The following is a 17,214-nucleotide window of genomic DNA, read 5'->3' on the forward strand; positions in this document are numbered from 1 at the left end:
AGAGCAAGTTCTAGAACAGCCCGGGCTATTCAGAGAAGCTGTCTCAAAACACACACACATCTGTCATGCATTTTGGTCAAATCAAATTAAATGAGCAAAGTATTTACATATTGTTTAATTTGTTTGGAGACAGGGTCTCTTGTATCTCATGCTCATTACACAGCCAAAGATAATCTTGAACTACTAATCCTCTTATATCTACCTTCAAGTGCTAGGATTACAGGCATGTGCCACACTACACATGATTTATGTGGCATTGGGAATAAAACCTGTGGCCTCAGGTATGCTAGGCAACCACTCTACCAACTGAGCTCTATCTCTAGTCCTTGTACAAGAATTTTAAGGATTCAATTTAAGCTCTAGGAGGTCAATGTATCAAATATTCATAGTAGATGCACAATAACTTTTAGTTAATTTGAAACAAGCACAGAATCTTCCCTTGGAGTACCTCTTCTTTCTCATTTTTCCTTAATATATCTACTTTTGCTGTTCAAAATAAATAAACACTATATAGTCCTAATCTTTAATAAATGTTCATCATATAATAATTAAAAAGTTATTACAAGGCTAACAAGATGGTCCAACAAATTAAGGCACTTGCTCGCAAGCCTGACAACTTGGGTTTAATCATGATAGAGAGAACCAACTCTTGCCAAGTTGTCCCATGACTTCTACAGGAGCATCATGGCAAACACATAGCTGCACACATACATACACTACTTGTGTAAACACCTGCACACATATATACATTTGTGCAAATGCATACTTGCATACATACATACACTTGTGCAAACGTACATACACTGGTGCAAACACATACACAAAACAAATATATACAAAATCAATTAAAAATATTTTGTTATTATAAAACTAGAGAAAACATTATATGGATTACTTACTATAAACTTTCTAATTTACACAAATATCTTCTAAAAGAACAAATTATCAATAATAAAAAGAAATCTCAACTAATACAGTTAATGAAGTACCTCCATCCAAAGAGTTCCAAAAGCAATTTTCATTTCTGTTTCTAATATTGAAGATAAAGCTGTTCCAAGAGATTTTTCAAGATCACATATAATTCGTTCAAGTAGAATGGATAGTGCAGAATTTGTAGATTCTTCCTTAGATGGCTCCTCTACAGGTGCTGTTTCTTTAAGACAAAATTTTAGGCCTTACTTAGCTTTATTTTGAGACAGAGTTTCAAGCAGGTGTCAAAGTTATTTTGTAACGGAGGATGACCTTGACCTTCTGACCCTCTTGTCTCTACTTCCTAGTGATGGGATTATAGGGATATATCACCATGCTAAATTTATATGGTACCACTTGGTACTATGCTCATGCAGGAAAGTACTTCACCAGCTGAACTACATACATCCCTAATCCTCACTTAGGATTTTTGACAAAAAACAAACAACAACAACAAAACACAAAAACCTTGAATTTTTTTTTTACTCAAATGGAAATATGAGAAAAAAAAGATATTTTAATCTGAATTTTACTACTTTTTCTTATGTGTTTATGTAGCAAGTGCTTTCATCCATTGAGTCATGTCACTAGCCTCACTTTATATATTTTTATTCATTGTCCATCTATTAACATTAAGGCATTGTTTTATTATTAAAAAATCAAAACAAAAAAAAACCCCAATAAGCAATAACATACCAAAATGAAACAAAAAGTCCCCCCCCCCCCCGCAAGACAGTCCATTCTGTGTTAGCCAACTACTTCTGGACATTGGGCCTGTCCTGGAGTGTGTTTGATATACTCAGTGATACTCCATTGGAGAAAACTGATTTTATCTTTCCTAGCAGGTATCAATTGCATATAGTTCCTTGGTTAGGGGAGGGAATTTGAGTCCACTTCTTGGTGCTGAGATGAATATTTTCTTTTTTTTTAAAAAAATTGTTATTATTATTATTTTGGTTTTTTGAGACAGGGTTTCTCTCTCTGTATTGCTTTGGAGCCTGTCCTGGAACTCACTCTGTAGACCAGGCTGGCCTCAAACATAGAGATCGGTCTGCCTCTGCCTCCTGGGTGCTGGGAATAAAGGCATGGTCCACAATCACTCAATTTTTTAACTACCTAAGTAATTACATCAAAATTGGTTTTCTTCCCCAAAATGGTACATATTTCAACTCTTATCAATGAAGTGTTTTAAAATGAAAGCTTTTGGCTCAACTATTATCTTGCCATCCTCTTTTAAAGTAAGCTTTTATAAGTTCAGCAGTTACCATTTCACTAATATTATACTTTTATATTTAAAAAATAACTACAATTTTCTTACAGCAAAATTCAAATATTAAGTGATTTATCTCTACAAACACCTGATAAGGATTTAAAATGACATAAATGTAATGGGCAAACTGAAAGTTTACTCATGAAAAACCATAATCTAAAATATCCTGTAATTCCTCCCAAATGTCAATTTGAAGATCATGACAAAACTATACTATTTTCAAAAAGGGAAGTAAACAGTATTTATGAGGGCATTCACATTTATATAATTATCAATAAAAGTATATCTAAGTAAAAAACCAAAATCAACAATGACTTTCCCTATAGTAGAGGGCAGAAAAAGTGGTCAGATCCCTGGAGCTAGAGTTGTCTGTGGATGCTGGCAACGGAACTCTGATCCTGTGAAAGAGCAGGAAGCACTAAGGGAAAGTTTCCTACAGAGGGGAAAGTTAGGATACATTTATAAATAGTGCCATGCAATGTAACATCCCATCAAATATCAAGTCACAGAATAGTTCATTCTAATAAAAAAGCAGTACTACCTTTATATTAGTTTAATTATTAGTCTAAATTTTAAGAAAAAACTACCCCCGACACACACACACACACACACACACACACACACACACACGAAAAGCCAGGTGGTGGTGGTGCACATCTTTAATCCCAGCACTTGGGAGCCAGAGGCAGGTGGATCTCTTGAGTTTAAATCCAGTCTGGTCTACAGAGCGAGTTCCAGTATAGGCTCCAAAGCTACACAGAGAATCCCTGTCTTGAAAAAGCAAAAAAAAAAAAACCAAAAAGCATTTAGTTTACTAGAGTTATATGATATTTGCTTTTTCTGTATTAACAAAGGGTTAGGAATATAAAGGTAATTTTACAAAAAATACTGAAACCTTCCACTTCAGAAGAGTAGTTCCTACAGCTATTAATAATTTAAAAGATATATTTTGCAAGGTACAAGTTATGTCTACAATGATTATAAATAGGTAAAAATAAGTGTGATAAAATGGATAAAAATAAAGTTAACTGGTAAAGCAATAATAGTAATGTTTGCTTTCACATTTTTATAATTTTCACTTTCTATGAGTAAGCATTCTACACTTACTATTATTATAAATGAACTAGATGAAAATTTATTCTTAGTTTCAAATGTTACCAAAAACATTAGTGTACAAGACATGTACTTCTAATCATTCTTAGTAAACTATTACCTGATTTCAACTGTTGCTTAGAAATACAAGGCTGATGACACATATTTGTATTCAGAGCTAAAGTTATTATCTCTGTATCCAATTCTTCTTTACTGAGTGACTTCACACCGCTCATCAGGCCTTTACTTCTTAAATTTCTATCATCCCTAAAGGTGTGATTGGGGGGGGGGAAACATTTTAAAAGATCAACTACATGTCAATTCAAACACATAGGTTATCAATATAAACATTAAAAATGGTTAAGAAATTTACAAATGAACTTGATAAAAGCATTTATGTGGGACTGAAGGGGTCATTCAGTGGTTAAGAGTACTTCCTGATTGTTGAGAGCACCAGATGCCCCTGGCCTTTGAGAGTACCTGCATTTTGAGAGTACATACAGACCCAAAATTAAAAATTGTAAAACTTAAACTAAAAAAGATTAACACTTAAGATTATGTGGAGCCTCTATACACTTCTCTTTAAGTACTAGTCCACAAATTTCAAATGCTGCTTTTCAATTTTCACTCAGTATTTGCACATATGTGCTCATGCATTTGTATGTCACATGCATGGGTGCCCACAGAGGTCAGAAGGTATCAGATTCCCTGGAACTGAAATTCTAGATATTTGTAAGCTGCCCAATGTCGGGTTGGAAACCAAACTCAGGTCCTAAGCTTTGTCCTAAGAAACAAGAAAAAAGGGGGAAGAAAGGTATAACAGTACTTTCTGGAATGAACTATGGCACTGTGTCAATCTGACAATCCTAATATTTACTAATATATTTGTGCATTCCAATATAAGTACATTTTTTTTTCTTAAAAACAAAGAACTACGTAAAAATAATCAAGCTAGATAGGAAGTGAATAAAGATAGGGACAACGGAAAGAATTTCCGGCTCTTAATAACTGTTGTAGCTACATTAGGATTTTCATTACTCCCTCCCTTCTAGAACTGTAAAATTTGAGTCTAGGGTCTCATGGATGCTAGTAAGTGCTCTGTCATTCAACTATATTACCAGCCCCAGAGTTTATTCTTCACATTGAATATTATAGGAATTCTCCATAATGTAAATCTTTTAAAAATAAGGAAGTATCATTTTAATTTTTAGAAGAATTAGGTACAAGTAAACAGATGACTTATACAACATATATTACTATCACTTAAAGAAAAATCATGCTGAGTGTAGCAGCACATATCTTTTATTCTCACTACTCAGGGCACAGAGGCAGGTGGATCTTAGTGAGTTCTAGGCTAGCCAGGCAGTGGCGGCTCACACTTTTAATCCCAGCACTCGAAGGCAGAGGCAGGTAAAAAGGCCTGCCTGGTCTACAGAGAGAATTACAGGACAGACAGAGAAACCCTGTCATGAAACGTAAAAAAGAAGTTCTAAGCCAACCATGGTTATAGGAGCTATATATAGGCCAACATGAGCTACATGGTTATCTTGTCTCAGAAAAAAAGATAGGATCACATGCTAGGCACTACTCTAATTCATTTATATATACTATCTAATAAATCTTATGAAGCAGGTATTAATTTTTCTGTTCATTATACACAAGGTTGTTAAGTTAGGAAAACTGTCCAGATCCATATAGCTGACAACGGACAGACCTAGCATTCTAGCCCAGGAAAATTTACTGCAAAAGAGGCATTCACAATATAATGTAACATACACTACCCTCTCCTTTTATATAAATAATCAATTTCTTGCCTCGTATGACTAAAATATTCTTTAAGATTTTGATATGAACTTTCTCCCTCCTCTCTCAAAAGTATCCTGAATATAAATTCAACTGAAATAAAAGTTCATTCATTTAGTATCTCATTCCTCTGGAACCATGTATCATAAAAAAATAACTAAGTATGATTAGTGGTAGATTTAAAGAAACAATGTTTGATCCTTAATTCGGGAACAAAATTTCTAAAAATTCTTTACCATAAGCTATTATTAAAAAAAAAAAAAAGACTTTGACACTCACGTGCACAAAATAATAAGAGAACATGGAAATAACTCCTGGTACTGAAGACAGCATTTTAATACTCGATCATCATTGTTCTCATCACTCAATCCATCTGCAAATATAGCAAAGGTAACTGTCAATAAGTATATTAGAAATTTAGATATTACTTGAGCACGTTGACTCATGCCTGAAATTCCAGTATTCAAGAGGCTGAGATAGGAAGATGGTCAGAAATTCAAATCTAGCCTGGGCTACAGAGAGAGACCCATGCAATGGATGGGGGGCACTCCAAAGGGGGTAAAGGGAGCTGGGACAATAGTTCAGTCAATAAATAAGTGCCTGTTTCCTCAGGACTGTGCTTTCCCATGTACAGATGCACACATGCAAATGTGTATATACACACATCAGAAAAATACACTAATACAAAGAAAGAAATCAGGAAATCACCTGAGGAATCTAGTTAATATTTACAAATTAAAAATATGTAGGTTTTGAGGGAATAAAGCTACTGATACCACCATTGTGGACACATGTAACTATATATTTCTCCAAACCCACACAATGAAAACTGGGTGAAAATGATGTGGTGATGTGGGTTCACTAATTGTAATACACATACACACACATATTTTTTTTTTTCCTTTCTCTTTTTTGGTCTGTTGAGACAGGGTCTCCCTGTAGACTTGGCTGTCCTAGAACTCACCATGCAGAGCAAGCTGGTTTCAAACTCACAAAGATCTGCCTATGTCTGCCTCCCAAGTTCTAGGATTAAAGGCATGAGCCATCACACCTGGCTATAATATAGTTCTTCTGGCAGGAGGTACTGATTATAAGAAATTATTATGTATGGAAACAAGAAGGATATGAGAAATTTTCATAACTACTTCTCAATTTTGTTGTAAAGCTAAAACTTGTCTAAGCATCTATTTTTTAAAAATATAACAGAGAAGTAGAAAACTCATTAAATAAAATGAAGACAGCAAAACAATGTCTTCAGAACTCTGACTCCAGACTTCACACTGCAACAATTTCTTGTGTCTGTTTTTCTTTAACCTCTAAAACACTACATTTAGAGGAGTACAGTAAAGAAAGCATGGGCCCTTGGCAGAAAATACAAAAAGTGAGGCAGGCATGACAGCACACATTGGCAGAGTACAGGCAGGAGGATGGGGAGCTTGAAGTCATCTGTACCTACATAGTGAGCTCATGGTCTGCTTGGGCTGAGGCCATGCCTTGAAAAACCAAAAAGAAAAAGAGGGAGGGAAGGCAGAGAAAAGGAACAGAAGAAAAGGAGAGGAGGGAGGATGAGGAAGGAAGACAGAAAGAAAGGGAATAAGGCAAAGGGCTCAAGAGAAGACAGAGGAGAAGAATAAGAGAAGAAGGGAGAGAGAGGAAAGGAAGATGGAGCAATAGAAAGGAAATATAAATTATAAAAAAAGGGAGAAATCCAAAGTTCTAAAGAATGCATAAAAAATACATAATCATTTTCTGTGAAATACTACAAAAGTCTAACAAAGTATAGGAAAAACAATAAAGCAAAACCAAAATGAGCCACAAATTGTCACAATACCCTTTCCATTTCACATTCTAATGGCTACTCATTGTCAATTTTTAGACCATTTCATGCCAGTAATACACCAGCACCTAAACAAATCTTTATCAACACATACCCAGGAACAACAATACTTACAAATTTTTTGGGATGCCAGCTGTAATGACTGACCCCATAGCTTCCTATCTTGACTTTTGAGGCTGTCGTTGATGAAATGAATAGCAGGCACAGCTTTATGCTGGACATGTTTTAATAATTTTCCTGCCTTCATTCGATCTAGCTCTTGTACAACCACCCATGGAATTATTAACACAAGTGTGTCAAAGCCTAAAAAAATAGAAAGATTTCTTAGGATCCAACAAGTAATGAGCTACTAAATCAATTTCTGTAGAAGTCAAAGTTTTCAAGTACACAGTCTCCAGGCTGTATTGATGACTTGGTGGACAAGTACATTTGCTGCCAAGTCTGAAGACCCACATGGTGGCAGGAGAAGCTGTCTGCAAGCTATTCTCTAACTAGCATACGTATCTGGTGTCATGTTAAGAATTTAAATATTAAAAACTACCAGATTACAGTAAGAATGAATTTAGCAGACATGATGAGTCCTATAATCAAGGTTTACGATGTAAACAGTTTCACAATAAACAAGAAATACAATATATATAAGTACCATCCAAAAGTGTACTTTAGATTTACAGGTTAGGATATCTTTAAAAAAAAAAAAAACCTTCAGATAATGAAATATGACTGTGAGAAAAAAACAACTGTTAATATAAAGTATCAACTCAAAAAAGAAAATCAAAATCTGTGAATTTTTATATATACCTGGTATTTCTGTTGTCTTCAAAATTTTAACAAATTTGAGATGATTCATCAGAATATTTGTGTCAATAACAATTAGAAGCTTTTTGTCTGTGGCAGTGTTTACTGGAGAAGAAGAAGAGAGTTAGGATTTTATAACACTTGACAATAAATTACAACCAAATTTGGGTATAGAAGTACAAATAACTCATTTAACTTTAAAATTACTCTGTTTTGTAAGCTTAATGGAACAAGAGAATCAATTATAGGATTCTCAAGTGACTACTTATCTGATACATTACTTGTTGCCATGTAAATTTCTCCCCAGTCAAGGGTTCCCTGAGCAGGACCCACACCTTGTTTAATCCTGAGAGTCTGAGCAGAATAGGTCAAGGGAAGACTTGTCTTGGTCATGAGAAGGTAAAGTCTGGTGACGCAGGAATGCAGGAAGATACAGGGTCAAGACCAGAGAACTGCTTATAGAAGTGCTTTTAGGAACATTCTTATAGGAAGAAGTCCTTTAAACAACAACTATAAAATTCCAGTTACTTCAATTCTTAATGGAAAAATAGATCCCAGTAAACTACCATAAATTGTTTGTGGGCATATTTTAATAATAAACTGACCTGCCCCAACAATAACCATGGTTCTAAATCCTGCCCTGCATTCCTGATAGTTATGGACTCAAAAAATATAAATTAATTTATTATACCCTTAATAAAATATCATTGGAAAGCTAAGTATATATAAAAAGAAATATATTAAAGTAGCAGTGTTATTTCATTGGATCTTTGGGAAGATCTGCTAAGTTCCTATTGCAGGTTCAAGCAGGAGGCTTACAGCAGGTGGTTGGGGTTAGCTAAAAGGTTCTGAGGGCCAATGAATCAGTACATACACATATCACTCTTATGGCTCTTATTCTTCAAAAACGTTCTTCCCAAAAATTATCTCTCAAAAAGCTCTCTTTAAGATTTGTCCTCAAAAGTTCTCTGCTCAAAATTTCTTTCTCTAAAAACTCTGTCTTAAAATTTTTAAAAGTTCTTAAAAATTCTCCTCCTTAAAAGTTCTCTAAAAGTTCTTTCTAAAAATTCCCCAAAGATTTCCTTTAAAAACTCTCTAAAGGTCCCTTTTCCCCCACAAGGCTTCCAGTTATACCCACAGACACATTTAACAACTCTGACAATAGGGCATGCATATTCTCAGAGCCAGGAAGGCAGATAAAATCTTGACAAAAGCAGGATACCATATGTCTCTAGAGGGACATGATTTGTAGAGTCGTGCTGTTCACCAAGTAAAGGGGATTTCTCAGCACTATATCAAAGGGAATAAACTAAGGCTACATAGTGTGAGATCCGGAGGCTACTGCTTCTAGCCTCAGTGCTTCTAGCACCTCAGTTGGGTGCTCTTTACACTTGATACACTGGTGAGAAGGAATTCCTTTCTCTGGGGCCTAGTTGAGAATACAAAGCACCCAGTATATATATATTCTATATACAGCCAAATTCATAGTAACAAATATTCTGGAGTTGATACCTAGAATACTGCTACTTCTGTAATAAATAAAGGCTTCCAGCAGTTCCCTACTAAATCCTATAGAAAAATGCTTAGAAATTTGTAAAATATGAGTACTTTAAATGAGAGTAAGAGGTAGTACTATAATTTTTACAGAGAATTCAAAATAGTGTACTAATTTAGGTAATCTTATTTATTTTTATTTTGAGAGAAGGAATATGTAAGACTAAAGAGAACGGGCTGTCCTGGAACTCTATGTAGTTCAAGATAGTCTTGTACTCCTAATCCTCCTGCCTCAGGCCCCTAAGTGCTGAGACAAGAGGCATGCACCACAATGTCTGGTATTTTGAATATTTGTTATTATCTGTAGTACAAATTTTAATATATTAACAAGGAAAATAACGTCTTAGAGCAAACTGCCATCTATCTGATCAGTGCTTTTTATGATTGAAAAATACAAAGTTATAATTAAGAATAAGTATAAAAGATAGTACATAACTTGATTAATTCCTGAGAAAATGTCTAATGGTCAAATAGGGTAAGAAATACACAATTATAATTTTAAATGAGCACATTTTAACACTTTCATCTGCACACTGTAAAAACGAAATGTTAGCGCACCAGTTCTCAGAAAAACACAGATCATAAAATTTAACATATAGAATATACCAGTCGAAGAATGTATATCATCTTCCACCAAGTCAATTTCCATACTCATTAACTCTCCAGAAGGTGGAACAACAGGTAAATGCACACTTTTTCCCACACGTGCAGCATGGAGCTCTTCTACTATCTGCATCTAAATCATAAAAGATCCCAGTGAAATATCTGAGTTACTTACTGAAGATATTTAATAAGAGAAGAAAGCAATACATCATGAAAACGCCTTACAGAAATAGAGACAGCACAGTAAAACATAAGCATTCATAACCATACGGTTTCAAAATCAGTCCCTTTCTGCAGCCTCAGGCAAGCAAACTGTTTTACTACTGTAGAACCTAACTGCCCCATGGATAAAGAGTATTTTATCTATTTCCTTTAGAGTTTTTATATTATTAAAATAAGTCACGTGAAATTTCCTGCATAAAACCTAGCACACAGACATCGAAATAAGTTCACTGTCATATCTAGTCTCATTTTAAGATACAGTCATCTTTCTCTGCCTAGCATGTATGAGCCCCTGGATTCAACCCCTGGCTCTACTAAAAAACAAAAAAAGTCTCATTCAACATCCTTGACTATCAGAAACTAAACTCTAAATCTTTTATTATTAATTGTATTACACTTAAAACTTTATTTTGCATTGGGGTAACACAGGAATGTATGTGCACAAGCACCTTTACCGCCCCCCCCCCAACACACCCATCTTGCTATCTCTGAACTATAACCCTTAAGATCCTTTACACTTTAGAAGTACTTCTCCAGTGGTATTTTCCTAAAAATAAATAAATAAATATGGCTGGGCATGGTGATGCATGCCTGTAATTCCAGCACTCAGAAGGCTGAGGCTAGAAGACCATGAGTTCAAGGACATAGCAAGAACAAGGCCAGCCTAAGTTATACAGTGAAAAACTGTCGCAGATTTAAAATTTAAAAAGAAAGAACAAGAATATATTCTATCTTTAAAGCAGTCATGAACAGTCTTCTACCAAGGGGCACTGACTTATAAGAAAGAAAAATAAAAGTAACTATTACAAATAAAGGTCATCTTTTACAGAAAAAAATATAAATTGTTGGTGAATTTTCATTTACTCAGGCAACATAATATTGTATACGTTAATTTTATGAAGATAAACCAGAAGATTGTAGGTAGAAAATAGAGCAATAGGTAAAAAGATAAAATAATGTGGACTTTCATTTGACAATAACAATTTCATCTTATTGCTGAGTATAAAAATGAAGAACATGTTGGTATCAAATCACATTTTGACAACTCTAGGTAGACATATGCAAAAGCATAGCATTAAATCAAAATAAATGTAACTTATGGCACATGAATACCACTCTGTTTAAAATATGGCACATGAATACCACTCTCTGTTTAAAATAGATTTGTTTATTAGAAACAAATGTAAAAGTCAGGTAAATGTAAACACTTCTCCCTCTGTGCTAGGATTAAACCCATAGCTAGACAAGCACATCACCAACTGCCCCTCCAAATGGTGTTTGATGACTTAATTAAAACTCACAAAATTAACTTCATAATAAACCAATATAATTGTTTTCAATGAGTTTACATAGAGACATCATTGCTTTCATATTGTCAAGGTTTTTATAGACATTTTACTAAAAGTAGAAATTGCTTAACTAGGCATCCTGTAACCACACCATTCAGAAGGCTAAGTCAGGAGGATCACAAGTTGGAGATCAGCCTAAGCTACATAGTGAGACCCTGCCCTTCACACACCTTCACACACACACACACACAATAGATAGATAGATAGATAGATAGATAGATATATAGATAGATAAAAGAACTGTTTGAATTTCTTTAAAATAGCCAAAGTAAGTAACCTCTTCATCTGTATCCTGAACATTCTCAGATGACACTGAAGAACACGGTGTTTCAAAATTCTGAAATGAGAAAGGAATTTGAGTTAAGCTTTGTATAATGTATAACAGCATCTCTGCATCTGAGTGGCCAGATACCAGAACTGGTACTCACGCTGCCCCCAACAACAATAACAACAACAACAACAAAAAAAAAAAATTACTTATGTCTGTGTGTGTAAGTCAGTGAGTGGGTAACTTAGGGGAGTCAGCTCTCTCCTTCCACCATGTGGGTCCCAAGAATCAAAAACTAAGTCATCAGGATTGATGGCAAATGCCTTCACCCACTGAGCCATCTTGGTAGCCCCTAACACACTGACAAACAAAAGTGTCTCCAGACATTAATAAACCACCCCAAGAGATAAAACTGTTCCCATATGAGAAATCACCTCTAGAAGAGAAAGACCTGTTCTCCCAAGTCATAAAATGTGATTCATACTTTTTTGGGCATTTAGCCATTAAAATACTCATCTTTAAATAACAGAATTATGCCAGGCAGTGGTGGTACACACCTTTTAATCCCAGTACTTGGGAGGCAGAGGCAAGTGGGTCTCTGTGAGTTCAAGGCTAGCCTGCTCTACAGAGAGTTCCAGTTCCAGGACAGGCTCCAAAGCTACAGAGAAACACTGTCTCCAAGAAAGAAAAAAAAAAAAAAAAAAAAAGCTTCCATAAAATAACAGGATTAAGTGCCACCCTAAAGAATACTCATTATAAAGATAAACAAGTAGGCTTTCACTGACAGAAAAATTTTATTCAGAAATCACCACACTGCTTCACAGTCCTTTGGCTAAAATTAAGTATAGAAGTCATTGAGAAGTTTCTCAAAGTGACTGAAAAAAAGGAAAAGAAAAAAGAAATGTGAGGACTATTATTACAACTAAGGAGAAATGGCCCAAACCACAGAATTGTATTATACAAAGTGAGAGCACCTCTAGAGGTCTATTTTATTTTCTGTCTGAAACACATCATTCCACAAATTCCAACTCTATGTCAGCACTTTAATATTTTATGAAAAATCTCCCTCTTTAAATCTTATTAAAATCTCCTTAAGGTTTTCTGAAGTTAAAAAGTGCCAAGGTAGCTAGCCAGAGTAATCAGAACTGAACTGCTTATAACTAGACATTCTAATATCCATGTTCTCTTCTTTAGGCTGGTTCTACTCTTTTTCTCTGACCTCACATTACTTCCAGGGAGGTGGATCAATCTATCACCTAATGTAGGAAATTCATGTTGTTTTTGAAATTTCCTAAGTCTATTACAAATGAAATATTAGTACCTTACAATCCTTTATTAAATATACTGAGTGAGGTTAACAGTTTTAGCTATCAAAATGACTCTAAATGGGAAAACATGACTATCTTGCTTGCCTGATTACCTCTCAGTGTCTCTCTTCCATCTACAAGGTACAAAACAAAACACTAGGCTTTCCTATGAGACTGTCTTAGTTACTGTTCTATGATATGAAGCAACACCATGACCAAGGCAACTCTTACAAAAAGGTGCAAAGATGACCTATGGTTTATAATATTATATACTCCTGGATAGAGACTTAAGATTCTTATTTAAGATGTATTATGTAACACATGGAATTTTATGCAGAATTGCATGTAACAAGTATGAACAGAAAAGCCCAGTGCTAAGCAAATAAGCTAAAAGTCCACACTAAAGTAACAAAACTGGAACTCTTTGTGCAGTAGGTATGAAGTTGAATTGCTAAAGTTTCTCTCTGTCCCAGCCAGCTTCCTCCCCTTGGAAGTATATATTCTAATAAACTGTTGCTGCTGGGAATGCTATCCTTTCCCTTTGCTTACTACTATCTATATGTCTCTGTCCAGTTCTTTGTCACAGAACACAAGGACCTGGATGCTGCCCTGATTCCAAATCCAGGTGGTATCAGTATCATCCTAAGGGAGCTGGAATGAAAGCAGAATAAAACAAGACATAGATACATTATCTACATATGACTAAATTTTAATCAGCTCTCTATGATTATCATCAGTAAGAGAATCAACTAAAACCTGAGTATTTTAAATAAATAGATTTACTAAAACCAAATTATTCAGTAAACATTACCTGAGTACGATTTTCCTTAGAATCTAAACAATTAGTCTCTGGACGCTCGTGGTGGTCTTTTCTTTTCCCCTCGCAAACAGTCTGCTTGCATGTGGAATCTGAAAACAAGTTTTCAGCTTTGTGTCTGGTCAAATCTAATGACATCTGGGAACTTTTCAAGCATTCCCTTTCCTCCTGCTTAATCTTTGACTTACTAGAATCTGCACTAAAGACATTTTCTTCTACAAGCTTCTGGAGGATGCTAGAAGATTTTTTGGGAATTTTGAAGCTGATCTTCTTCCTTCCAGATTCAAATGATTCCTTGTTTATATTGCTGAAATTATAATTCTGAGGAAGTTGATTTTTCTTGCATTTCTCCAATTCTTCACAACTGTCTCTAAGTTTATTGTTCTTTTCTTTCTTGAGTTCTTTCATATTCTCCTGAATAAGTGAATGAGGCCAATTCTTTTCCTTTGTCTGGCCTTCAGCTTCAGCTTTAGATTTTATATCTTTGGTAATTTTAATGCTCCTATGTTTTTTTATTTCATAATCAAGCTTACGTCCAACATTTATCAATTTACTATCTTTAAGTTTAGTATCTTTAGTTCCATTTGATGAACAACTCTGTGAAGTAACTTGATTGTTATTTGAATATGATGTTACTTCGAGTTTAGTAGGTCCTTGGGTTGAAGAACTGAATTTTGGTCTCTTTCTGGGCGTGTCAACTTCTACATTCAATCTACAAAGCAGCAGAGAAACTTAGGTTTTATTTGTTATACATACTGTTGAAACATGTCATTAAATTAGTGGGCTGGTTCTAAACTTCTTAAAAATGTAACAAACAGAGCTAGAGAGTATGGTGATATATTTTTTTATGATTTATTAAAGCTTGCCTGAGGGTTCAGAAAGCAAAGCTAGGCACAAACCATAGAGGTCAGGCAATGGTGATACATAACTTTAATCCCAGCAGCCATACTAGCAAGCCATAGAGCCAGGCAGTGGTGGAACACATCTTTAATCCCAGGACTCAGGAGACAGGCAGGCAGATGGATCTCTCTGAGTTCAAGGCCACCCTGGCCTACACAACAGTGAAGATGAACAGAGCTCAGGCCTTTGATCCCAGCACTTGGGATCACATGCCTTTAATCCCAGCACTAGGGAGTTGAAGACAGGAATGGTATGACTGGGTAGAGAAAGGAATACAGAGCAGGAGATAGGAATTCAGAGCTTGCCTCTGAGGATTCATGGAGACAGGATTGCCATTTCGGCTTGGTAGAGTTAAGAGCTACTGGCTTGCTTTGCTTCTCTCATCTTCAGCTTGAAGCTTGAGCCCTAAAATCTATCTCTGGGTTTTTATTAATTATGTTACAGTAGAGATGCCCCAGTGCTTAAGAGTTCACACCACTCATGCAGAGTGCCTGAGCTTCATTTCCAGGGCCTACACTGGGTAGCTCACAGCTGTCTATAACTTAATGTACACGTTATACTTTTTTTTCCATTTATTAGTTTTTGATTTCACATTATTTCTTATCTTTATCCCTATTATTAACAAGAAATTCCTTAACTACAAAATTCTTTAAAATTTTTATCCAAAGAATGAAGAAATTAAAGAAAAATAATTTCCTTCCTTTAGTTATAATCATAAGATGGTTAACATAATTTTAGAGCCATAGTTATAATTTAGTGCATTACATGTTCTCTCATAGGATATATAAACATCCTATAAATAACTTATAAATTAGCTTCACCAGCTGTCTACTAGTACATATAATTATCTATCATATAATTATGTATTGAAACCAAGTCCCCAAGTTAATAATACATACCATGTCTGAATGTATTTATACAACAGTTTTGATAGATTTTTTTTTTTTTAATTTCACTCAACTTTTTCTTTTTATTTACTTATTTATTTTTGGCGTTTTGAGACAGGATTTCTCTGTGTAGCCCAGGAACTACACTGTAGACCAAGCTGGCCTCAAACTCAAGAAAGAGATCTGCTTGCCTCTGCCATGAGTACTGGAATTAAAGGTGTGAGCCACCACCACCTGGCTTTTTGCTTTTTTTTTTTTTTCAACTTTTTTTTAACCTTCTAGTTATCTATATTACCAGAAATATATGCATGCAAAACAATACTATTCAAAGTAAATAAAAGTTTTCCCATATTTAAACACTTAGTCTTGGGCCAGCAGGTGGCTCAGTGGGTAAAGGAGCTTACCACCACCAAGCTTGACAAGTTGAGTTCAACCCCTGGAACCCACATAGTGAAAAAGAAAGCCTATTCATGAAAGTTGTCTCTGACCTCCATATACATATCAAGGCACACAAGCATGCCCCCAACATAAAATAAAATAAATATAAAAGTAATTACAATTTAAATAAACAAATATTTAGTACAAGATGTTTATCATGGTGCCTTAAGATAAGGCAAGAGGATCATGAGTTCAAAATCTAACCTAGGTTACACAGCAAGCTTCAGCCCAGCATGATCTACATAGCAACATCTTTTCCCTAAATCCCAAGGGTGGATACATAACCCAATGACAGAGTGCTTGCCTAGCACATACAAGATACTAGGGTTCAAGCCTAAGTATTAGGGGAAAAAAAAATCTTTTAGTCTCATTAATTCTGAGCTAAAATTGTAAAAAGATGTCAAGAAAAAGAAAGAATTTACCTTTTCAAATCTTGCTTTCTGTTTGTATTATAGTCTGTATCATCTGGTTTCTGAAATTAAAAAAAATTATTTAAAAAATATAAATTGTGTACTGCTGTTATAGTTACAGGGAAGAATGGGAAACATTTGTATTTGCGAATGAGCTACCATAATAGTTTACAATTTCTAATCGACATTGGGGCAGACATTATCATCTTTATTTTATGGATAAGGCACCCAAAGTTTACATAGTTTGGCATCTTTCTGATCATCAGTTAGTGGCACTGTCATGATACAAAATACACCTATCTGACTCCAATTATCATCCCTTCTATATACTCTTGAGTATCCGGACACAAAAAGATAATGGAGACATAAAGATGTATATAAATAGTCTAATTATAAGGATATAGCTAAATATCAAAGTAGAATACAGTCATTATGTGCTAAGAGTTCAAAACATCTGACACTAAAAGGTGGAAGATACTCGTGGGAAAAGATAAGGAGGATATAAATTCAGCAGAAAAAAATAAATCAGCCAAGCTGATTTAGAGGGAGAGGGATTCTGTCAAGGAGCAAAGAGAGTGAAAAGGACAGTGAAGAGAGGATAATTAAATAGCTAAGAATGGACCAAATTTAATTTGGCAGAGGACAAATAATAAGACTGGTGCCTGGTAGTGTATGTGTAGGCAAGTGTAA

General features: G+C 34.9%; 1 protein-coding gene across 1 annotated transcript in view; it reads right to left on the reverse strand.

The window, feature by feature from the left end:
* Positions 1–17,214, reverse strand: part of Swt1 (SWT1 RNA endoribonuclease homolog) — a 65,969-nt gene that overhangs the window by 34,899 nt on the left and 13,856 nt on the right. Inside the window, exons 5-13 of the mRNA XM_051185956.1 lie at positions 16,537–16,586; positions 13,884–14,601; positions 11,775–11,834; positions 9,930–10,059; positions 7,773–7,874; positions 7,086–7,274; positions 5,414–5,507; positions 3,453–3,598; positions 990–1,153 (exon numbers count right to left, since the gene is read on the reverse strand). Of these exons, the coding sequence (XP_051041913.1) occupies positions 990–1,153; positions 3,453–3,598; positions 5,414–5,507; positions 7,086–7,274; positions 7,773–7,874; positions 9,930–10,059; positions 11,775–11,834; positions 13,884–14,601; positions 16,537–16,586 (1,653 nt within the window). The remainder of the gene's footprint in view (positions 1–989; positions 1,154–3,452; positions 3,599–5,413; positions 5,508–7,085; positions 7,275–7,772; positions 7,875–9,929; positions 10,060–11,774; positions 11,835–13,883; positions 14,602–16,536; positions 16,587–17,214) is intronic.

The sequence above is a fragment of the Phodopus roborovskii genome, unplaced genomic scaffold (assembly GCF_943737965.1).
Source record: "Phodopus roborovskii unplaced genomic scaffold, PHOROB, whole genome shotgun sequence".
In the NCBI taxonomy this organism is placed as follows: Eukaryota; Metazoa; Chordata; class Mammalia; order Rodentia; family Cricetidae; genus Phodopus; species Phodopus roborovskii.